Source organism: Antrostomus carolinensis, unplaced genomic scaffold (assembly GCF_000700745.2).
Source record: "Antrostomus carolinensis isolate BGI_N321 unplaced genomic scaffold, ASM70074v2 scaffold31177, whole genome shotgun sequence".
Lineage (NCBI taxonomy): Eukaryota > Metazoa > Chordata > Aves > Caprimulgiformes > Caprimulgidae > Antrostomus > Antrostomus carolinensis.
In genome coordinates this window covers 19,954-43,971 of record NW_010325975.1, presented here as the reverse complement: position 1 = coordinate 43,971, position 24,018 = coordinate 19,954, and the positions used below count along the sequence as shown (strand labels likewise).

The window sequence follows — 24,018 nt, the reverse complement described above, 5'->3', positions numbered from 1 at the left end:
CTATTACTATTTATTTGTGACTAGTACTGAGTTCCCATCAAGTGCTTGTAACTCTAGAGTAACTATTGAATACCGTATCGTATGATTGATGGGTTCCTTTCTTCTGTGACCTCAGGCAAGGTCAGCCTGTATATCCCATCTCGAGTGGATTCAGGCAGCCCTATCCATCCTCACTCTCAGTCGACCCTTCCATGTCCAGGTAGGTGTAGGAGGTGAATGACTGACTGGGGAGTAACTGCTGGCATTAGAGGGCAAGTTGCTCTTCTGCTTGCATCTTAGTCTGCCTTTGCTTGCTTTTCAGTCAGCTAAAACTTTATGCACACATTTTTTTATTTAACTTATTTGTGTATATACAGTTTGCCTGGATCCCACACTGGTCTCTTTCAGCATTTTCTTGGCAGTCTCTGAAGTATTGCAATTAGGAGCACTGGTGAATTGTCAACAATTAATTGAGCTGTTTCATCTGAAATGAGTTGTTGGTTCATTTCTAGATGCAACATAGAGCATGCATCCTTGGGTTTTGCTCATGCAAGTATGCAACCAGGTGGATTGTCACTCTAGTCTGCGTTCTCTAGTTCTAATTTCAAAGTGGTTGGTAATTAGTCTTGAATCATTTAGGGTGTTGCTCCGTGTGGGAACTTGCTCGCAAGTAGGTATTTCATAGCCCAAAGCCACTAATGGCAAGGGATGCCAGCACAGTGTGTTTGTACTGGTGTGTGAATCAGGCACTGTGTCTTTATGTCTAAGCGCAAGCAAGCGATGCTAATTGAGACTTGGCCATGACACACTCCAGACCTCCTCTCCTCTGCTTTCGCACTCTAAAGACAGCTTCTGCATCCTGTGCTTGGTGTACCCAAAGTTGCAATATACCATTCTTGGGGTTTTTTTTTTGGTGTGATTTGTGGAAGACGCATCCTCTTGCACGGGCATTTAAGGCAAGCCACTTGATAAGTGGGTTCTCTTGCTTCTATTTGTGTGGGCTCCTTTGGATTATCACTGTCCCTTCACTTCTTTGCAGGGAAATTATAAGCATGTGCTTTTCAGGGTGATTGGGAAGAAACCTCATTCTTTCTCCATAATAAAATTACTTGATTTGGCTACAGGGCTTTGTGTTTGCTTTATTTAGATGGCATGCAGGAAAGGGGCAAGGAGACTAGGGAATGGAGAAAGGAGAGGCTGGGTGCCATTCCTTAACCTGCACTCATTCAGCAAACATTTGGACCATGAGCTTGCTTTTGATGGTACTTTCCACCAGTTCAGAATAAAGCATGCAGGTGTTCTGCTACACTTGGGCTCAGCACCTTCAAGATCCACCTCAGCTATCCTTGAGGATGACCGGAATTAGGAGGGTGACATGACTGAGTTAGTGGTACTTTGGTTTTCTTTTCAATTTTCCTTGTGCAAATGAAAGGAAGCTTTATTTAGAACAAATGTCTCTCTTTCTCTCCCCCACCCCCACTGCCCCCACTTCTTCCAAAATGGAGGATTTTTAAAATTTATTTTTATTTTAAGCATTTGGGGAAAGGATAGTGAGTTCAGGTGAAGTGATGTTAAAATTTTTTAGCTTAAATACCTTGAAAAGTAAGAGATTCCTTAGAGAGCCATCAGGGACTTCTTGAAAAGACTCTTCTTCTTTTATTTTACTTGTATCTGCATGGCAGTTCCCTCCTTTGCATTGGCTGGTGGTGGATATTTTAAGAATGTTTATATCTTGGAGTGGAAATAGTCTTTGGTTAAGAAATGCGTATTTTTATTGCTAGTCAGTGCAACAGGACAACCATTGAATGATTCTTGTTTGCATTACTAAAACTGTTTGCCTGAAAGGTAATAAAATAACTTCTTTACAACCAAAATGTTGACTGATTTTTTTTTTTGTTTGGTTGGTTGGGTTTTTTGCTTTTCTTGAGTAAATGGGCTACAATGCACAAATCTTAGCCAAGTGTTTTTTCATGCACTCTTAAAGACTTGTCGTCCATTGCAAGCTCCATAGTGAGCGTTTGCATTCTTGGGGAAACTCGCTGCTGTCATACGTGTTTGATGCCTGTCTTCAGTAGGGTTACAGACCTCCCTTTGTTTTCTCTTTTAGGTTTTCACATCACATGATTCCTGGTCCTCCAGGCCCTCACACAACTGGAATCCCTCACCCAGCTATTGTAACACCTCAAGTAAAACAAGAACATCCGCACAACGACAGTGAGCTAATGCATGTGTGAGTCTGCCTTTCTGCACTAGCCCTTAATCTCTAAATGTTTGAGAATTTACTCTATCTGAAGAAGAGTCAAAGACATTTAAAAAAAAGTGCCTTTTGTGACCTCTTTGAATTTTAACTCTTCTCCTGTAACTAAAATGGGAGATGTGGGCTACTGTTTGGGAAGAGTAATGAGAAATGAAGCCATTTTTTATTCCAGTCCAGCACTTTTAAAATATCAGCAACAGTCATCTTGATTCAGACATAATCATGGACCCATCTACCTGTGAATGTTGCTTGAGTGTGAACTCATGAACTTCTGCTGGAAAATTTACTAGTAAAAAGCAGCCTCATTGCTTAGTACTCAAAGGCAAAAGGCCTAAGAAAGAAGTGGATGAGGAGCTATTCTCCTGCCTGTAGCAGTGGTCTTCTAGGGTACTGTGGATAGCCTTTCAAAAAGGGAAGTGAGACAAGTGATGAATTTGGAATGGGTTCACAGATCAAATGTTATTTACTAGAGAATGTTAACCTGACATCCTCCTTGAGTATTAAATTAAGTCAATTCTCTGAAAAGATATGAAAGTGAATGGGACATGACCACTGAAATTCTCATTCTTAGTACTTAAATGCTACTGTAACCGCAGGCTGGTAATTTTCCATTGGGTGTTTTTTTAGGCTGAAGGTAAATGGATGCTTTTTTTCCCCCTCCTTTCCCCCACCACGTTTTAGGAAGCCTCAGCACGAACAGAGAAAAGAACAAGAGCCAAAAAGACCTCATATTAAGAAACCTCTGAATGCTTTCATGTTGTACATGAAAGAAATGAGAGCGAACGTTGTAGCAGAATGTACTCTGAAAGAAAGCGCAGCTATCAACCAGATTCTTGGCAGAAGGGTATGTACGGGAGGGTGTGTGTGTACTCACGTGTGCTGCTAATTTGTGTGTGTTTCCCTGTAGTTGGGTGTGATGGCTCACTTTCTGCTTGAGGTGCTAACTAATGTGCAACTATCAAATTAGCTATAGAAGATAAAACGTGCAGCTAAAAATAAAAGGAGTATCTTGACTTTCTTTTTTCAGCATTAGCAACGTTATCAAATTGGTGCCTGTTCCACTCATGTTATGGTGTCAGCACCTCAGGCATGAAATATCCTCATTCGCACATGAAAGGAGCATTCAAATCACCTTCTGAATCCTCATTTAGGCTGGCATCCATCAGAGCAGGAGGGGATCATTAAAGATGAACACTGGACACCACTAGAGATGGAACTCAAAAGTGAATATAACATGGTCCAGTTGTAAAGTCATGTAGGTTGGGAGGGACCTGTGGAGGTCTTTTAGCCCAACACCTGATCAAAGCAGGTCCAGTTACCTCAGGTTGCTGAGGGACTTGTCCAGTCAAGTTTTGAATGTCTTTAAAGTCACCAGCCAAGTACTGATGATCCTGGTACATGTCCCAGAGCCTTGCTGAGAGACATTTGCTTCTGTGGTATTGTAGGCATATTTTGTTCTTTCCATGCTCAGGAAAAAAGATGCAGGCCAGCCCACAATTACAGACTTCATGTTCTTCCAAGGGAATGCAGCAGAGGTAAATGTCCATTTTGCCCTTGATTGTCCTGGAAATGAGAAAAGGGACAACTTTTGTATCAGTCTGAGTTCAAGTAGGGGTTATTCAAATCCCCTTGCTCAGTGAACCCCTCTTCTTGAGCACTGACTAAGGCAGTATTGACAGGCACTGCAACTCTCTGAAAACCCTGTACTTTTATGTGGGAAGTCAGTACATGACCTTAACTGCTATTTCTCTGTTACAATCTGGACTTCCCCCACCAACCCCTAACAGCAGAAATCTACTGGTACTGGTCTCGGTTGCTGCAGCCTTCTGCCTTCTCTCTCATGTTCTTGTTACCTTCTCTTAAAGGACATCTCAATGCTCGCCTTTTCCATTCTTTCATCCAAATCTCTAGGATCATGTTTTTGTTCTCACTCTCTCAGTAATTGATCTTAGTTGCTTAGTATGTCAGCCTTGTTTTCTTGACCTGAATGAGGGCATTGCTTATTTATCTCCATTGTGGTAATGAATCAAGCTGCAGTGCTCCATAGCCTGCTTTCTCCACAGCCTGGACTGCTACTTTCAAGTTCCTGTTCTCTGTGAAAGTACCTCAAATTCCACTTTTACTGTGGTACAAGCAACACATGAGTTATCCAATATAACTGCTTGGAGATTGATTATCAAATGTTTTGTGTTCAGTCATCCTGGTCACTATTTACTATACCCTGTGCTGCTCTGGAAAAGGAACCACCTCTGTTCTCAAGAGCTGACACTTTGCATGCTGCTGGGCTCTCTGATGCCATGGCAGAATGTTCACTACCTTCCAGTTTTGGATTGCACATGTGGAGTTTGAGAGCTGCGAATAGTCTGAACTGCTGTGCTCTCAGTAACACATCGAACTTGCCAAGTTAAGACAGGCAAGCGCTTTAGTTCACATCTTCTGACGTGTAAAAAAACCCGACATATTAAATCATACAAATGTGATGTGATCTGAAATCCTAGTTCTGTAAATTATTTTTGCATGACTGTCTTAATGATTTCATGTTTGTCTTAGTTTGTTTTTTTAATATCTTCTCCCCCCATTCTCCCATGCATGCTGTCAAAGTCAAACCAGAAGACGTGTCTAATGCTGCAGCAGTGGAACCTGATTCTAAATAAAAGGCCTTTAGTCTTTTTCATTCAGGTCCATGATAGGTGTTTCAACAAGAACAAAATGATTAGATACTGATATAGCTGGTGCCTTTTCAAATGTGCAGATTGTGATGTTTTGAAATGGATGCGGGGTTTTTTGTTTTGTTTTGTTTTGTTTTGTTTTGTCTTTTTTAAAGTACATAAGAGCAGGAAGTTTATCCCAACTTGGCTACAGAGGTCAACTCATTTAATTTGGAAAACTACAATTCTGTGGTGTCTGTATCTTAGAAACTTTTTGCAGTTGCCATTTTATTTTCTTCTATTACAACAAGAAGAAACCAGAAAGCAGGTACCTTGAAGCTCAACACTTAGAGGTTGATCTCAGAACAAGAGACTGCTGGTGCCTGGAAATGGGCATTGCCTCTTTCAATGCCTCTGTGTTGGCATTGAAAACTTGTGTGTAGCTGCTGCTTAAAACCAAGGCAGCAAAGCTTTCTGTGGCGAGGAGCTTGCTGCCCTTTAAAAGCAGCACAAAACCCTTCTGTTTTGTCAGGAGCTAAGGGGTGGGTTTTTATTGTTTTTTTTTTTCTTTTTTCTTTTTTTTTTAAAGTAGTGTTGGGAGATCATGGTTCTGTGAGCAGATTATTTGGTGAGCCCTGTTTCCATAAATGATTTTTGTCTTGCTCCAGGCACTTGGCAGTTGCAGAGCTCACAAATGCCTGAAAGTTGGTTAATAAACATGGGTGCCTGTAATTGCTAAAGAATTTCATTTTTGCAGTGGGGAAGGACTGAATCAAAGTCACAAAAATACTTGCTCATGTCATCTGTTGTCTAGGTATGAGTTATCTTCTAGTCTAATGCTGTGTTTATTTTGTTTGCAGTGGCATGCTCTCTCCCGTGAAGAACAAGCGAAATATTATGAACTAGCTCGTAAAGAAAGGCAGCTACACATGCAGCTTTATCCAGGCTGGTCTGCAAGAGACAACTATGTAAGTTGCTCACTCAAAGGATTTTTTTAAAATTAACTTCCTTTTACCTGACTTGTTTCTTCTTTCTTCATTTTCTCTTTAACATGTGGAAAGTTCAGGATGGAGGAATGATGCACAAACATATAACATAAGCCTTATATTTGTTTGCACTTCAAGCATCCAGAAAATTTGAGATTTTGTGGTTTTGTTGAGATGCTTCTTATGAGAGTTACAGTTTTTGAGGGGAAAAAAATTAGCATTGAAAGTTTTTTTCCTAATATAACTGCCAGTACTGTCTGAAGGATTATGTTCTACCATACAGCTGTGAATTTTCCATAATTTTCGATTTGATCACTTACTATCCAGAAATCTTCTTTAGACCTGAGCAAAAAAGAAGTATCTCTTTCAAGAGAACCAAAAGCCCAGGGATCTTAATGCAAACTGAACTTTAGCTGAAAGTAATTCAAAATGGTCCCTCTCTGAAATGAAGCCTGCAAAATTTGTATAAGTAAGCTTCATGATAGATCCTGCATTTACACTGTTTGGTGAAGCTAAGAAGTTTTCTTACAATTACTTTTATTTTATAATAAAATATCAAACAAGTGTTAATAGCACGTTGCAAAGCTTGGACTGCACAGTTATACTATTGTGCTTACGATGAGCTGTCAGTGTAGTCATATGTTATGTTATGAAACTCGCAAGCTGCAATCCTGAGAGAATGATCCTAACCTGAGATCTGGGCTCCTGCCTGTCCCCCAGTCAGCTCTGACTTTATTTACTGTGATGGGAAGTGTACATGCTCTATCTGGCTCAGTTTTCCATCTGTATTAGGTGGGCAGTAGTACTTCTCCACTTCAGTGATGTGGACATTAAAGAGTATGAGGCACCTAAACACAGTGTTAGCAGAAACTGTAGAAGTACCCAACATTTCCAATCCAGCACAGCTACTGTCCAGATTAAACAAAATTTTCATTGTAAGCTAGAATCTCTTAGGGAGATCTTTGGCATGGAAGGCATTGACACAGAAACTACATGATCATCTCTGAAGCAAATGCCTTGGTCTTGCTGATGTCCATGCCCAGTTTTGTAAGCACAGACACTACTGTAAGCCCCAGCAGCTTGTTTCTGCCTGTTTTATACAGTCATCTTTCCTAGCAGATGAGTTGTCATGACCTTACATTTATTTCCAGTAATGAGACTGCCTTGGCAGAGCTGTCTTGAAATATACCTGGGAACAAATAGGGCCTTAGTGATATACTCCCTGGAAACAAGGGGATTTCAATTGTCTTTAACTTACTTTCTGGAAAATCAAACCACTTTGGAGCCTTGTTAGCTCATGCTTACTGGACATCAGCCTTTAAGATTGTCTTGTGATGCTCAGTCATGTTGACTTTGAGAACCTGACGTGTTCTGCCGCAGCCTGCTGCCATGTAGCAGAAGCAGTGGACCTGCAGTTTCTTAAATGCCTTGATAGACATTCAGAGCATGTAAGGTGGCACGTATGAATTCTCTCTTTGATGTGCTTCCAACCTACATCCTGTGTGGAAGTATAGCTCTGACAAATTCCAGTCCTGTATGTTACAATGGAGAACTCTGCTAGCTTCCTCTTGCAGTCCTCCTCTCTCCAGAAATGCACATATTTGTTGCAGTGGTGGTGAAAAGGTGATCATAGTAGATCACAGTTTGTCACTGAAACCTTTCTGGATATATGTCATCTTTTTTCATCTTCATTTTTTTTTCTAATTTGAGCAGTCCAAAAAATGAAATGTTATTCATTTAGCAGAGATATTACTGCACTATTTTGAGAGTTGGAAGTGACTTAGGGGTGACTCTTCTGTTTCATGTGGCTGAATTTCACAAAACAGTACAATTAAAAAAAATATGTACTACTTGGTTTTAATTCTTCTATTTTGGTTTGCCTGGTCATTCAGGATTTCAGAAATTTCAAGAAAATGTTAAGCATTGCTGTTCAACTGTTGACAATATCCGTGTGCTTTTTATTATGTTTTTATTACTGACACCCAAAGTAGTCCTGCAAAGTTGTGTGATAGTCACGAGGAGCACAGTGTTTTCATAATGTGATAGTGTCTGCATGTGCTGGAGTTGTCAGAAACTACTTCATTTGAAAATGCTGACAACTAGTTTTCAGCCCTGCAGTTCCCTCTGTTCCTCCATAGTTCTATTATCTCATAGGTGGATCTCAGATCAGTTTGCAGTATGTTTTAGCCCCTGAAGTCAGCCTGCCATAGAGAATAAAACATCATTTTCCTTGCATATTTTTTCCATGTTAACATCTGCACTAATGCAGCAGTATTGCCTTGGTGCCTAAATGATAAAGCACATCACTCTGGATTTCCCAGAGCCCTTGAAATCTGCTTTCCAGCTTCCAGTCTTGGTCTCATATTTGGGAGCTCACTCACAAGGCATTGCTCAGCCCTGTTGCCAGACTCAGGATAAATAAGGACAGAAGCTTAAACGTCAGGCAGGCCTGTGCTGCCAGAGCAGACTGGAGACTATTTAAATCATAGAATGGTTTGGGTTGGAAAGGACCTTAAAGATCATCTAGTTCCACCCCCCCTGCCATGAGCAGGGACACCTTCCACTAGACCAGGTTGCTCAAAGCCTCATCCAGCCTGGCCTTGAACACTTCCAGGGAGGAGCATCCACAGCTTCTCTGGGCAACCTGTGCCAGTGTCTCACCACCCTCACAGTAAAGAATTTCTTCCTAATATCTAATCTAAACCTACCCTCTTCCTGTTTAAAGCCATTACCTCTTGTTCTATCACTACCTGCCTTTGTAAAAAGTCCCTCCCCAGCTTTCTTATAGGCAAATTCATCTGCTGCAGCTTCACCATAGCCTGTATTTGGGCCCCTCACTTGTTGTCCGTCAGTGAGCACTGCGATGGTTCAAGGTGGTTTCTCACATCACCTGTTGTCCATCCCATCACCTTGCAGAGTTAACTAATGGAAAGATGTGTTCCTCCACCTCAGCCCTTCCAGTTTGTAGCCACTGTGCATGGCATGGTCTGCACCAGGACATGTGTTGGTGGCTGCCAGCAATGCTGAGTGGGGTAACCTCTGGCTGGGGGGCAGAAGGATGGACAGCAGGCTGCAGTCCTGCTTACAGTAACTGCACCAAGGGTTGCCGAGATTAGCTGTTAGAACCTGTCCTGGCAGCTTGAAGGCTTCTTTAAAATATTAATGGATATAACTTTAAAAAAAAAAAACAAACCAAAAACCCACAAACAAAAAACCCCAACTTTGACTGACAGTACAGGACAATAAAGAGAAGTCACATAGAGGAATATCAAAATGGCAATTAGGGCAATGCAAGATGATTGACGTTTAAAATCATGAGTCTAAACTGACCTTTTGTTTCCTGAAAGACTCTGCAAACTGGGAGCTCTGGCCTTTGCCATAGATGGGGATGCAGGAGAAGGCTGAGTGTGTGGGTTGGTGCAATGAGCCTGCACCGGCATGCTGGTGCCAGTGTGGTGTCCAAGAATGACAGCTGCCTGACGTCCCTTTTTGTCTTGCACCTCGGTCACGTTGAGGGTGCTCCGCTGTACAACAGTCTGCTCTTTCCTTATTGCACAGCACGTTCTCTGGGCGCAGCCATACAAGACTTGGCTTTTGTTAGTGTATGAGCGTTATCAGAACAGTTTTACTTGGCTGGTTTGCACCCTGGGGACAAGTCATGGTCGTCCTAGGTACTTTCAACACCCTGTCAGCTGTTGCCATGTATGACAGTGTAAGTATCTGAATGTGTGAAGAGTTCTTGTAAGAGCCATAAATTACAATATCAACATATGTGTCATCAGATTATTAAGTGCAAGAAGTCTTTTAGATGCTTGTGGCTGCCAGTGTTGAAAAACTGCCAGAAATTGTAATTCCACGTGGATATAAAAATGTGTCTTGCTCATGTGCATATTTCTCCATAGATGCTGAAAGCAAACCTTGTTACCATTGAAACAGTTGGGAGTGGGTTAGCAAAGGGTTTAGTTATTCTGAAAACAATTGGATTTTTTTCCTACCCGCTTTCTCAGTGTGTAGATGGCTTTTGTTTCAGTGCTGTGAGGTGAGGGAGCAACAAAAAAAAGTTCTATGTGTGTAATGGTGTGGTAAAATTGCCTATTTTTCAGGGGAAGAAAAAGAAGAGGAAGAGAGAAAAGTTGCAGGAATCAGCATCAGGTAGGCCATGACCAACTCTTCTTTATCATTCACCTCAGGTATATTTTAGAAACCATGGCTTGCACCATTTAGTTTTTACGTGCTTTTCTCTAACATTTGCTTCTGAGGGATGTTTTAAGATGCTTCACTTTGAATGCAAGCTTGTGAAAATGCACACGATACGTCTCCTTTCCCTTACACCTTTCTGTGCAGCAGTTCTGACTGCGTCAACATCTTTGGCTGAACTTATGTCTTGCTGCAATCACTGTCCTGCTTTGCTTTGCTTTTGTTTTTCTCCTCAATCAGTTTTGTATCATCCTTAGACTTAACTGTATCTCAAATACTGTGTGGGATTATGGGACACCGGAAACTTTACACTGACCTTTTTGTAGTCACTGTGGTTTTTTTTATCGCTGTATTTTACATTTCTGTGTACACTAACAGCTGCCTAATAGGTTGGCTAAAAGCATCAGTGAGGTCTCCTCTTTGCCTGTAAAATATATACAAAGAAACACCCTGTTTTCCCCAACAAAAATGGCTGGTATAAGAACCATAAAAAAAAATGAAACAACAAAACCAAAACCACACCAAAAAATCCATGTGATACTGTAGCAAACAAACTTATTTGGAATGTGCAAAAACTCTGTAACAGGAATTTGTTAAAGGAAAACAATCTTCTACAGGTACAGGCCCCAGAATGACAGCTGCCTACATCTGAAGCATGGTAAGAACATCTCTAAAGCTTTCCTGATAAAACTGAATTGTGAAATAAGCTTTCTTATAAACTTCATGCAATAATATGAATTTAGCAAAAATTGCAGAAACATCATATCCCAAAGCTGATGTTACTTCGACTACTGATGGTTTTTATACCGGCTATCTATTAGGTGTTCACCATTTCACTTCTTAACCTTAATATTTTCAATTTGACCATACCTCACTGACTCGCTGCAAGGCTGCCTGTGAAGCACAGGAATGGGTTTATTAAGCAGTGCAAACCCTCCCAGCCAGCAGACTGTCACAGTTCATAAGAGCAGGTTAGACGCTGGCTTTGGAGTACACTTTATGTGCTGACATCTACAAGATGCTGGCTGGCTGGCTACACTTTTAAAAAAGGTATTCACTTGTATACTAACAAAACATCTGCTAAGAAAATGGGACTGTATTGCAGTTATATCAAGAATTTCTCCCTCAACTGTACAGTGGTATTTCATGTGTGGTGCAGGTTGGGTATTTTTGTTGTTGTTGTATTTCCAGCCTGTGTTTTTTCTCTTCATTTCATATCGTATCATATCTCATATCATATCATCTGCCTAGAAGGTGGAATGACTAGTGATTGCACATATCCAACAACACCATCTTGTCTGCTTGTGAGTGCACACAGGACCACAGTGAGATCCTTGTTTCTCAGTGTTTGTGTTGGAAGGCTGGTCTTTCTCTTCCTCTCACTGTGATACATTTTCTAGTAGGAATGGCATTCATTTGACATAATAGTTGCATTTACACTGTCTATTTAACCCAGACTGCTCTTGGGAGATCCCTGAGAATTCCAGGAACCATACAAAAAACCCAACAGTTTCTAAACTTACTGGTGTGTTGTAACAGAAATGGGCTCTTTATCCCCTCTCCCTCTGCCTTGTTTGGCCACATGATCCCCTTGGCACTCAGAGTGGTGAGCAAAGCTCCTCTTGGCCCTCTGCTCTGCTTGGACTTTCAGCCAGAGAAAGCCAAGTTAAGGTTGCTCTGTGCAGCTTGTAAGTTAGTCAGTCAGTGTGATTCAAGCCTTTTCTGTAGTTATGCCATTACACTGGTTAGTCTAAACTTGGTTGGGTTTAAGACTTTGGGCTTTTTTTTAAAGCTGAATTAAAGTGAAAGGCAAAATGTGTGCTCTTTTTTTAATTCCTGCTAAGCAAAAGTTTTTCAGGCAAGCAATCTTGCCCTTTGCAATATGCCTGAGTCATGCTGATTTTAGATGTGGATTGCAGCATTTGAGTTCTGTAGCCTACACAACAAATGTAGCTGTCAAGTGTCGTTAGTTACAGTGACGACCGTGAGTATTATACCTATTTAAAAAAAAAAAAAAAAGCAAGTGCTTTAACCTTGAGTTTTATAATTGATATTTCAGCTTAGTTGCCCAGGTCCATGATTGTTGTGAGTATTTTTCCCTTTGATGTTAACTCAGTACCAGTAAGCAAAACACACATAATTTTATCTGAATTGACATAGAGCATTGGCTCAGGATCAGAATACAACAGAGGTTCAAGTGGCAGTTAGAAACTGGAGGATATTTGTTTTTTTGGATGCCTCACAATCTAAGGATGACTGCCTTGCCTATACTGAACTACTTTTGTTGGGGTTTCTCTGTTTGCTTTTTCCATAGTAGTGAATGAGTTGAAATAGAAGAGGATGAATATTCTGAGTGTGTGGGTTTCTTCTTTTTCCCTTTTACCTCTACACCCTTTCCTTCCTTCCCCTTAAGCTCTGTAATGATGTGGAAACTGTTGGTAATACCTGTCTCTCCCTTCTCATGCAGTTTATAACATGGAGTATGAGATCAGTAGATACCTCCTTCCACTGAAGGAGTGTGCTGTTGACTTCATATATGCGCATGTAGGCAGCCTCGCTAAATGTTGCGTGCGGAGTGAATGCTCTCCACTGGAGATGTACAGATGTGCTCTAGCAGGAAGTAAATGCACAGAATGATTCAGGGAACCTGAATCAGCCAGACTTCAAAGTAAGCTTATGAAGGTTAAGACTCTTGCCCTTTGCAAGCCTAATCCAAAGAATGTTTTGCCCACAAGCGTAATATCTCACCAGGCCCACAGCAGAGCTGTTGTAGTCTTTACTGGATGGAGATAAGAAGTTTGGGAATGCCTCTCAGTGAGTGCCGCAGAGAGCTCTTGAAGACAGGAAAACACTAGCTTTCTTGCTTGTATGGATGGTGCAAGGAAGAGGGGGAAGGAGGGTGGGAGGTCTGGGAAGGAGACAAGTGTTCTGTTATCTGAGAAGAATCAGAAATGAGTAGGTGGCAAGACCAAAGAAAGAATCTCGAGATCAGCACAAAGGAGATCAGCCAGGGCTGTAATTACGGTGATGTAAGTGAGAAGGATGAAATGGTGGGAGGGTTATGTGGTGGGATGTTCAGAGGAAAGTAACGGAAGAGACATGCAAACAGAAATTATTTAAGATACTGTGAAAGTTTTGGGTGTAGTTTTTTGTGGGGTTTTGTTGATTTTATTTTTTATTTTTTTTTCCATGAACACTTCAGCACATAACTGTTTTTTAAGGGGGACCTCTGACCTGCTTTTTGGCTTGGATATCGTTTGAGCAGTGAAGTCAAGGTGGTGGCATCAAGTTGCTCTGGGGTTGTACACAGCAGCAGGCTGCTTATGGCTTCACTGCGTAGGGTCTAACTGAGTTCCACTATCTCCTCCAGGCTGCTGAATGGCCAATTTGTAAAACACTTTAATATTAAGAGACACAGCAGCAGGCTGCTTATGGCTTCACTGCTTAGGGTCTAACTGAGTTCCACTAGCTCCTCCAGGCTGCTGAATGGCCAATTTTCAAAACACTTTAATATTAAGAATGCTTTAGGAATACTGTGACCTGGTGCTCCGGCCTTTGCTAAATTATCCTGGTGTACTCCAAAGCACGTCGCCATTCTTCCAGTGGTGGAACTGTCCCCAGGCAGGATTTTGTTTTCAGTTGACATGGCGCAACACAGTGTTTGAAATAACTTTTATTTGTTGAAGAAATAACTTGTATTCATTCTCTCCTTTTGAAATCAACCAAGAGTAGCATAAGCCCCGATAATGCTAAAAGTGCACTTGCGAGAGGCCAGGAGGGAAGGCTAAGATTAGGGACAGTGTAGAGATGATGATGATGATGTTGAGCACCTTTCAGAGAGGTGGGTGATTTCTTGTTACTTTAAGCATAACCTTCTAGAAGACTTGTAAATGGGAGCAATTCTTTGTCAGAAGTGGAGATTCCTGATTTCCTACCCAATTTGACTTTTGGAAGGAAAAAAACCTGATTTCTTAGCATCTCATGAGTATTTTTAAATCAGCAAGGAAATAGTAGCATACTAATGAAGATTCCTTCTGATTGTTCTGTAACATGGAAATAGTTAACTTCTCATGACTTGCTATGTACGGTAATTGTAAAAGGCACATAATTTAACATATGGCAGGATGCAACTGGGAAGTCCTCACAAGCTACATAATTTAACATTATGTTTTGGCATATCTTCAAGGGCTAAAAAGAGTGATAGAGAAGCTTAACAGACATTTGAAAACCTGTGAGAAGTGTATTTGTGGCTTGCAAAATTCCATGACAATTAGCATTTAGATTAGCAAAGCTTTCAAAACCGAGAAAACTTGACTAATACTGATTTACAGTCAGAAGCACTTAAAAGCATCAGATGAACGCTGTTTAAACAATGAATTATCTGTAATCTTTCAAACTTCCCACATGGAAATTAGAGCCAAATTTTGGTCAGAAGTGATTTTTGGATAGTGTTGTAATAAACAATCTATGACTGGATTATCTTTTCCTTATTACTTAGAAATAAAATGGAGCAAGGTTGTGAAAGCAGACTATAAAGTGGACCAATCTACAGCCAGAATACTCTGGAAAAGAACCATCTGATGACTGTGGTCATGGCTGACCATGAGTTTCTGGCCAGCATCCTAGAAATGAGATGCAGAGAGGATGTGGTACCTTGCTTTGTGAGGCACATGTTTTCTAACCTGGCTTGTCCAGTCCAGTGCTCTTGAAATTGCTGCTGGCATAGCTGAAAATGAAAAAAAATGCTCCATCCCTTTCCAACCCCTTGACTGCTCAGAAGCTTTCAACAGAGCCTGGAGGAAGCGCACAGAAGTTAGCGTGTGTGAGAATTTGTGTGGTGATGGTGGTGCAGAGACATGCCCTGATTTGCTTTAAAAATTGTTTCCTGTGTGACCCGTGTTTCACTGTTCTTTGTTTTGTCTATGAATGGTGGCCTTCAGCATAGGCAAGAGAGACAGAATGAACCGAAGAGAATTTGCTGGGTTGACACATTTATATTATTGAATATTTTAGGTTAACTTCAGCCTTTTCCAGGTAGGCATAGAAATTTCCAAAGACAGGGTATAGCCCTCAGACAAATCCTCTACTAGGAGCAACTTAATTCTCACCTGATATTGATCTTACTGGGGCAAAAGATAGAAACCCCCCACTCTTTCAGGCTTTCTGACATCAAGAGAAACGTCAACAGATGAGAGCTGAAGGAAAGCCACCTCCCGGTTAGGTGGCGGGTGCAGAAGGGCGCTGACACCTGCCGGGAGAGACACGGCAGAGCAGTGCGAGTGCCCTGATGTCCCCTACCAGCCTTGTGAAGTCCAGGAGGGAAGGAAGGAAGGAAGAAAGGGCATAAAGGCTATTCTGGGTGCAATCAGAGACTGTGGGATAAGGGTAAGTCAGGGTAGGGGCCAAGCATAGGTTTTTTGAAATCAAAAACCAGCAGAACACTTTCATCTAGACAATCAGCATAGATACGGGATTAGGGAAACAAGAAAATTTTGTAGGTGTTGACAAAACATTAGTTTTTGCAACCAAAGGGTATAGCAAGGTCAGCTATGAAGCCAACCTTCAGCATTTCATGTTTTAAGCTGAGACTGCCAAAGGACAAACATAGATAATTCAGCAGATGAATGTCTAGAACCCGTATATTTTGTCAGAGATGCTCAGGTTTCAGACGCTGCTGTGAAGTGAGAGATGCCTAATGAAGTTTCAACTCAGCCACGTTTACAAGTGATTATAAAACCCCCTTATTGTTTCACTTCTGAGGTGTTAGCTGTAGGCAGCTTGGGCCAGAATGAACCTTGGGACAACTATTGTTCTAACTCTTCCTGTGGGATAGGGTGGGGACAGGGAGTTGATGGCTGGTGCACCATTCTTCTCTGGATGAAAATGGTATGTTTTAGTGGATTTAGTAAACTCGCCACCAGACTGAGAATTCTAAGGTCATGAGAAAACCTCTGTAGAAACAAACTGTTTCAAAAAGAAAACGTGTGAGATTTTGAACTGTGGTTTCATTCCCAACTGGAAGAAAACCTTAGCATTTTAGTGTTCATCTCCGGTTTGCATTGCTTTTTCATTTTTTAGTGTGTTTACATGGAAAAACTTCAAAATAAGAAATTGATACTGTATTCCTGAACAGCTAGAAAGCAAGTTGTTACATTGTCTAAGTCTTTCCCATTTGTTTCTGGAGACTAAGCTTGGGTGAAATATGTCCTCTAATTCCAACAGAATTGTATTAAAATACAATTCTGTCAAAACTTAGCAAACTCTAGCACTGAGTTTTGTTTCTGTCTGGCTCTGACTTTTAGAGATTATGATTGGATTGAAGAGGTCTTCTGATATACATGAAAGCAAAAACAGCCATCCTGAAGACAGAAAAACCCCGACAAAACAAAACCAAAAAGCCTAAATTTGATGTTGCAAAAGTCACTGCTAATAGAGCCGACCTTCTCATATCAGTCAGTTCCTTAATCCTCTACTTTAAGACTTTTTATGCAAGTCATCTTTTAAATTTCTGATCCTTTACCCGCTCATTAAGACTGTACTGTATAAAGGATTTTGAAAGTGTGCAGACTGGAAAGCTGTACAAGGAAGGGAGCTGACAGCAGGGCCGGCTGAAGCACCACTGTCCAGCCAGTTAAAGGTGAGGCTGGCAGCCAGTTAGACAGTGTGTGTTTTGGTCTGACCTTTCCAGAGCACCAGCTCTCTGCCGTTGGTTCCAGTGGTAGGAGCGAATGTCGGAAGGGTGTAGTGTGTGAGCAGGGTTAGATGCCATGAGGGAAATGGCACCAGTGACCATCTCTCTGAATTAGCGTTCTTGCCACAGGCGCCAGTAGAGTGGGATCGGGGGTAAGAGAGCTGAGGAAGCTTAATGGAGCAGAGAGACTTACTTCTCAAGTTGCTTCCTCCTTGCAAAAGTAAGATATGTTTCCTTATCACTTTTAAATTGCATCAGAATTAAACTTGGGAGTTTTGAAAGCCCTCTATGTTTCATCTCTGGGATACCTGAAATTGCATGAGGTAAAACGTTACTGCTAAAATAACTACATATAATTAGCTTTGTGGTGCATACATTTGCTTGACACTAGGTGAGATTACATTTTGATGAATAGTTGGGTTTCTTCCTATATGTGTGTCTTTTGAGACCGACAACAGGAGGCTTGTGTATTTCGGACCAATAGAGATTTTCTGCTGACATGACTTAATTGTATCAAAGTGAAGTTGATGTGCTTGAGTTCCGTAGTGGTTTCTGGGTATCACTGTCTCACACTGATAGAGTTTCTCTGTGGATGCTTGTGTGTAGACGAGTCGATGAGGGTCAAGAAGGTTACATCTGACTTACCTTTGGTTGCATGAAAGCAACTATTTGAATTATTACATGTATTAGGAGATCTAAGTGTTGAGATTGTTTTTCAAAGTACAGTGTAAGTTCTAACCTATGTTTAATTGTGGCAGAAAAGAGGATATATAAAGGAAACTTTACTTATTTCTTTCTTTTGAAAGAATTTTCACTCACTGCTTCACCAGTACCTCATGCCTTTTCTGTTAAAGCAGGTGAAAACTGAAGTAGCAATTTCAGTGCCCCTAGAATTGATGCATCTTTCTTGACAGCTCTCAGTCTACGAAAGAAAAATAGTCTTCTGAATATTTATTATACACTATACAGATATACAAAGGGCACAAGCCTATTTCTTCCTCCCTTGCAGACCACTTTTAGTATATTATTCCTCTTTAAGAAGCTGCTAGGCGGCTGTCTAAAGGTAATCTGTTTTTTTTTATTATTATAAACATGGAACCTCTCTCCCCTCCCACCCCCAACAGGAAAAATACATGCTGGGTCTTCCAGTAGGATCATTTTAAAGATTGTAGCTCAGTGATAGTACTTCTAGTTTCACCCTGCCTACACTGGGGGCCTTTGATAAGAGCCACACCTGCTTTGGCATCACTGACTTCAGCTGCACAAAGTGGGAGCCCTAAAACACCTGGGCGTTCCCCGTGCTGACACTAACCGGCTCTGGAAGAGGTCTCTGACTCATGGGGGTGGGGAGAGGTATTCCTGATGTTCACCTTAACATGTCTAGTTTAGGCCAAACTAAGAGGACAGAAGTTAGGACACCAGACTCCACCTGTAGTTGATGGAGAAGTATTTTCAGAGGTAGCTACTTCAGGGCATCTAAAACACCAGTAGATAATTTGTTACTGGAGACTCAGTTCACAGTTACCAGCAATGGGCTGAGGCTGACCCTAGCAAGGGAAAACAACAAAACAAATCAAGAAAAATGTACCACTGACATAGCTTGAACATGGCAGTAACTGTGACAGTTTTAGGGTACAATCTGATGTAATTTCTTTGGCAACAAAGGCAGCTTAAAAGGTTTCCTCTGCTGGTATCCAGCTCTTGCAGGGAGAGGGCTTTTTCCTGTCTCCCGTAGGTCCCTGCATCCATGTGCTGTAACAGCTTGTGGGACCCTGCAGCAGATTGGATTACTAAAATGACTGGGGTTTTGTTGGGAGGTGGTTTGGGGTTTTTTTTGTTGTTTAGAAACAACAAAGGTTGTGGAGTGTTTGTTTTTGTTTGCCCAGAACATTTCAAGGATCTGGTTTAGGCTAACCCCACAAACCATGGCACAGCTGGGCAGGAAGAGGAGCAGACTGCAGCGCCGGCATCTATCTGCTTGCGCCTGAAACTCCCTCCAGCTCTGCTGCTAAAGAAAATACAAAGGGGCTTCACAAACAGTGGGAACCTTTCTGATAAATAATGACTTGGTTTTGCATATCCAAGTTTCTAGAGCATTGGATAAACCCTAGCAGTAATTCAGATGTGTTCATTTCGGACTTCAAAAGCAAATGACAGTTTCAGCTGACGGGTCCCTGAGCTTGCCATGTTGTTTGAAGTACTGGATTAAAAGCCAGGTTTGGAGAGTGACTTTTGTTTTTTTAAAATATATATAACTGTATGGAAACAACCCATGGTGGTTTTTAGGGAAAAAAAGCACCTGGTTTAAAACTTTTACTTTCTTTTTCCATTCTGTGAAGAGTTAGCCATCTCTTCTACTCTGTACTTACTCCTGTACTGACCCAGACACTCTGGACGTTCTTCCACAACCTATTCTGATTAGCATGACCTAGATGAAGCTGCATAATCCTCTCTCTTGTTCTATCAAAATGGAGATGAGTTAAAGACCAGAGGAGGAGCACAAGGCCTGTGTGGACCCACCCTTCAATCCAACTCATTCCCAGCTGTGGGGAGGACTTCAGATCCTGCTTTAATGCTCTTACCCTTAGCTGTTGAGCCCAGGCTTGTTAGGAGGCTTTGGTTTTACTGTAGTGATTTCTGAAATACAGTTATTTCACTTCAGTAGTAAGGTTTTTCTTTTTACACTGAATTACTGTTGAATTTTATTTCTGTTTCTTACTCGAGGTGGATTTTTTTTTCCCTTTCCTCCTGCAGTCAGATGTACACTGCAAATGGCACAGACAGTGCCTCCTATTGTGGCTCAGGCTCAAGACTTCGCATATGTAAAATGTGACTTGCAGCACTTTCTTTGAAGCCTAACCACAGCCAGGGAGCTGTAATTGCAGCCTTTGATTGCGCCGCCTTCACTTGTGGATTGGGCTTTGCTAGGGCATGCCTCGCTTGGCGAGACTTCAGCTACAGCCCCCCAGTGAAGCCTTAGATGTGGGAAGTCTTCAGTCTCCTTAGCACATGCCTGTGGTTTCTTGAAAAGAATCCTGATTTGACCTGTTTTATATCTGCAAGGCAATGCCATCGTCATTCATATTTTTTTGGGTATTATTTGGTTGATCAGCAGTAGAAGCAATTTCCAGCGTGTAGCCTTAATGTGCAGCTGGGGAAAGGCTGGGTTCTAGGTACTGGTTTCAGGATGGCTGCTGTGTAATTTGCTGTACTGCAATATTCACTTAGAAATAAAAATATATGGGGCTTCTCTGTGCCTGACCCCTTGCAGAATTCCAGGAGTATCTGCAGCCTCCCTGTTGGAGCAGGGACAGGTAGGTGCCCAGAGGGAGCTATGGAAAGGAGGCAGGGGCTGTGAAAGCTGCGTTTGGATGGAGAAAGAAGTGATGGCTGCTGTTTGAAAAAGCTGAGGGCCAGAGCAAGGCCGCGGTCGTTATTTTAACCTCCTGACTTCAAAGACAGCTTGCTGGTAAGGGAAGGGGGGAGGAGGCAGGGAACCATCTCAACAGAAGAGCATTTCATTTCCTTCAGTGAAGTAGACATTCCTGGCTGCTAATGGGGAGTAGTTCTGAATCAGAGTGCTTGTATCAGGCTGCTGTGAACTACTGGCCTGGCGCCTCAAGGCCATTCCTCAACAGGAAGCTGAATGTTTTCATGTAAGACTGAGAGGAAAACCTTCCCAGGAAGAGCAACCTGGACCAAACCTTTGAAAATCCAGGATGAAAAGGCACAAAATAAATATAAAGCTGCAGGGTGCTCTCCCCAGTGTTCCTCTGCTGTTTGCTTGGCCTCTCTTTCGTGCTCCTTGGAAAGGTAGAGCCCCTGGTAGCTCTTTGATCCGCATGTGTTACGGACCACTGTGCTACTTTATTAAAAAAAAAAAAAAAAAAGGGCAGGAAACTCAGAAGGCTTTTTTTAGTTGGGACTTGGGCTGGTTTTATGAGGAAATAGGAACTGAATTAGTCAATACAGACCACCTCTGTTGAAACCACTGGTTTGCCAGTGGACTTCAGCTGTGCTGTTTAAGAGGCCACAGTGGCTTTAAATGTCCTTTTGTGGCTACCAGCAGCAGGTGAAAATTATTCATTATGCATGAATAATGTATGTATTTGGGGGGGGAGGGGGGAGAGTGTCCTTCAAAAAGGAGCAGTACAGTTTAGTATAAATTTGTGCTTGTCCTACCTTACTTAGTCTGAAGCTAAATTTCTTCAGTGTCCTCTTCTCAACTTTCCACTAAAACAATGGTCTTGTGGGTGGCCCCTGAAGAGGAGTCAACTTGTTTATTAAGATTTTGAGGCCTCAGCTTGCACTCCCTAAAATCAAAGGGTCCAAATCAATTTTGGAGGCTTTCTACCCTGGAGTGCATTAGCCTGTGTAACTCTTATTCAGGACCTGTAGTCAACCAGTACGGTCTAAATGGGCCCTGGTTTAAATACTGCTGCTGTTATTTGCTGATTAATTCTGCTTGTGGCTCTTGCAGGCTCAAGAAGTCTAGCTATTATGATTAGTCTAACAGAAGTTTGACTTGTGGTTACAACAACTCCAGTTCTTCAAAAACTTGTTCTGTCTTGCCTTGCATGACTCAAGGCACTGGCAGTGTATCTTCTTTGTGTGACTAATGGTTTTGCATTTCTTCTGGTGAAAATTCATTCACCTTCTCCACAGAACTGCATTCCTGTGCTAATTTTGGTCATTCTTAAAAGCTCTGCTCATTGAACCCTCTACTTGGTTGGCAGCTGAGTAGTACCTGGAGAGGTTAACGTAGATTTTTTTGAGATAGCAGTAATCCTGAGACCATTACTGGAGAGCATGTGTCATCTGTGGAAAAATGCCTGATTCATTTAGGCAGTCTTTGGGTGGAGTCCCAGTTACAACCCAGTTGTCTGGGTCAGAAGGGCAGGGGTGATGGTTGAGTTATGCAATTGCATAAATCAGCTGATGTAACCCAGAGACCTAATGATGTTCCTCTCTGGATGAGCAATACCTGTAAGGTTTGCACTGTTGGCCTTTTCACACACTGTAAGAACATAAATCCTTCCAAGATTCTAGTGAACTTTACTGCTAGGTAAGAGGCTCGTGGCTCTTAAGCAAAATGTACCCTACCCTGCTGCAGAGCAGAATGAATCCTTCCCAGTTGTGTGGATGGATTGTAGGGTCAGTGTTCACACAAGCCTCACCCACCACATTCCTCTGCCCAGCTGCTTACGGAAGACAGCATTTCTTAATTTCTGCAGGGAGTAGAGCTTGAGGCTCTGAAGTAGAGGTTTAATTGACCTCAACCTCTGTGGTACCAAAGCCTGAGGATGTCTAGTTTTGTAACAGGTATCTGGGTCAAATGTTGTAGATAAATGAAACGAATGAAATGAAAAAGGGAATTACTTTTGTAATGTGTTAAATGTCTAAATAGTTAAAAACCCACCTTTCTCGTTGGTGTGGACACCTATTTACAATCCACAGTACTCTCCATAAATGTTCTTGCAAACTTGAAGCAAAAGCAAGTAGCAATACTCTGCACTTAACTTTCATGTTCCAAATGCACATGCCAAATGCGGTTGTGTCGTAGTTACAGTGACCCATCACCAGCTTCTTTGCAGGATTTAAAAAAAAGAAAAAAAAGCAGCTTCCTCCAGACTTCATCACACTCTCTCTCCCTCTCTCTCTCTCTCTCCCTGCTCCCTGTAGGTGGGAAAAGAAATGCTTTCTCAACTTGCAAAGCAAAGGCGGCGACACCGGGACCCCTTCTGGAGATGGAAGCTTGTTAAACCCTAGGTGTGTCCTTCATCCACACAGACCACCCGCAAGGAGTCTGTCTAGGATGTCATTCACCCTGATGTCACTGCTAGAGACACTGAATCATAAAAGACAATCACTGCCAAAATCCTTCACTATCATGAGGGTCCAGCCCTGATATAAATAGAGCAAATGAGCTCCTGGGTCAGCAGAGCAACTTTTGTCTTCACTCCACCTCTGCCTTGCACTCTTAAGCCCCCATCTCATCTGTGTCCATATCGAGTCAGCAAACAAAGTAGCGTGGCTGTCTCTGCCTGCTTCAGTCAACAGAATATCGTAGCCCACAGCACGTCGAGGAATGGAATTTGCCTGGACCAGGATGACACACTCAATCTTCTTTTTATTTAATGGTGCAACAGGATCAATTTTGGTTTTAGCTTTTTTAAGAAACTTGAATGCTTTTATATTTTAACTTTTAGTTTGTAATTTCTTTGGTGTATATTTTACTAGGTATGAGCTTTTAAACAAGTGTCAGAAATCTGAAATACTTTTTAAATAAAAGGGGTTTTTCTTTCTTTCTTTTTTTTTTTTTTTTTTTTTTTTTTTTTTTCTGCCAGAGGAAAAACCTGTATGGAAAAAAGGTGGCTTTTTTGTAAAACTATTTGTAACAAATAGTGGCCTCTCAGTCTATATAATACAATGTCCTATAGAACTAAATAAATGTAACAACAGTCAGCTGGTCAGTAGACATGTCAAGTCTTGCATCATCTACTCTGTAAACATAAGCAATACATCCAGCAAATCTGACTGCAGTGAGTTCTCCTTCTCACCCATTCCCCTTCTCCTTGTAAAAAGCCCAGCACTTGAATTATTACTTCAATTGTTCTGTATTTGTATCTGTTTTTGTTAGCCTGTTAGTGGGATTTTATGCCAGTTGTTGAAATGAGCATTGATGTACCCATTTTTTAAAATAGTAAGGCACAGCCTTTGCCAAAAATACTGTCAACCAATTTTTTTTTTGTCATTCCAGTTTGAGTTAATGTGCTGAGCATTTGTTTTTTAATAAAAGCTTTGTAATAAAACTAAAGTCAATTGTGTGGCTTAAAAAAAAAAAAAAAGAGAATGGCTTGCACTTGATGGAGTAGAATCCCTCGAAGGTTGGAGCAAGCCCAGGAAGGCACAGTCAGTTCTAAGGCTGAAGACTTATGGCTCAGTCTTCCCTTGTAGGAAAAGCAACATATCTGATTAGCTGTTGGCTCACCTGAAGTCAATTCAGATGACTTTTATTTTTCTTCCTAAAGAGAGCAGCAGTCTCTTGTTTTCATACCAGGAGTAAGGGAAGGGCAGGCTGGGTGATCCCTGATGCTTCTCACTTAGATTTGGCCCAAGTGGAAGTGCCAGGTTCTGTGATCCCTCTCCCTGTTCTTGGTTTCCTACTAAAATCACAGTGAATGCAGCAGTGGTTTTACGTAGATGATTAGCAATACGGATTCCCTTCTTTCTCGATGCAGTCCATGCCCACACAAGGGA

General features: G+C 41.6%; 1 protein-coding gene across 1 annotated transcript in view; it reads left to right on the top strand.

Moving 5' to 3' along the window:
- LEF1 (lymphoid enhancer binding factor 1) overlaps positions 1-23,570 on the top strand; it is a gene marked incomplete at its 5' end in the record, with an annotated part of 68,920 nt that extends 45,350 nt beyond the window's left edge. Inside the window, 5 exons of the mRNA XM_010171430.1 lie at positions 2,087-2,209; positions 2,918-3,080; positions 5,745-5,852; positions 9,974-10,022; positions 22,441-23,570. Coding sequence (XP_010169732.1) covers positions 2,087-2,209; positions 2,918-3,080; positions 5,745-5,852; positions 9,974-10,022; positions 22,441-22,520 — 523 coding nt within the window. The remainder of the gene's footprint in view (positions 1-2,086; positions 2,210-2,917; positions 3,081-5,744; positions 5,853-9,973; positions 10,023-22,440) is intronic.
- Positions 23,571-24,018: the final 448 nt, after the last annotated feature.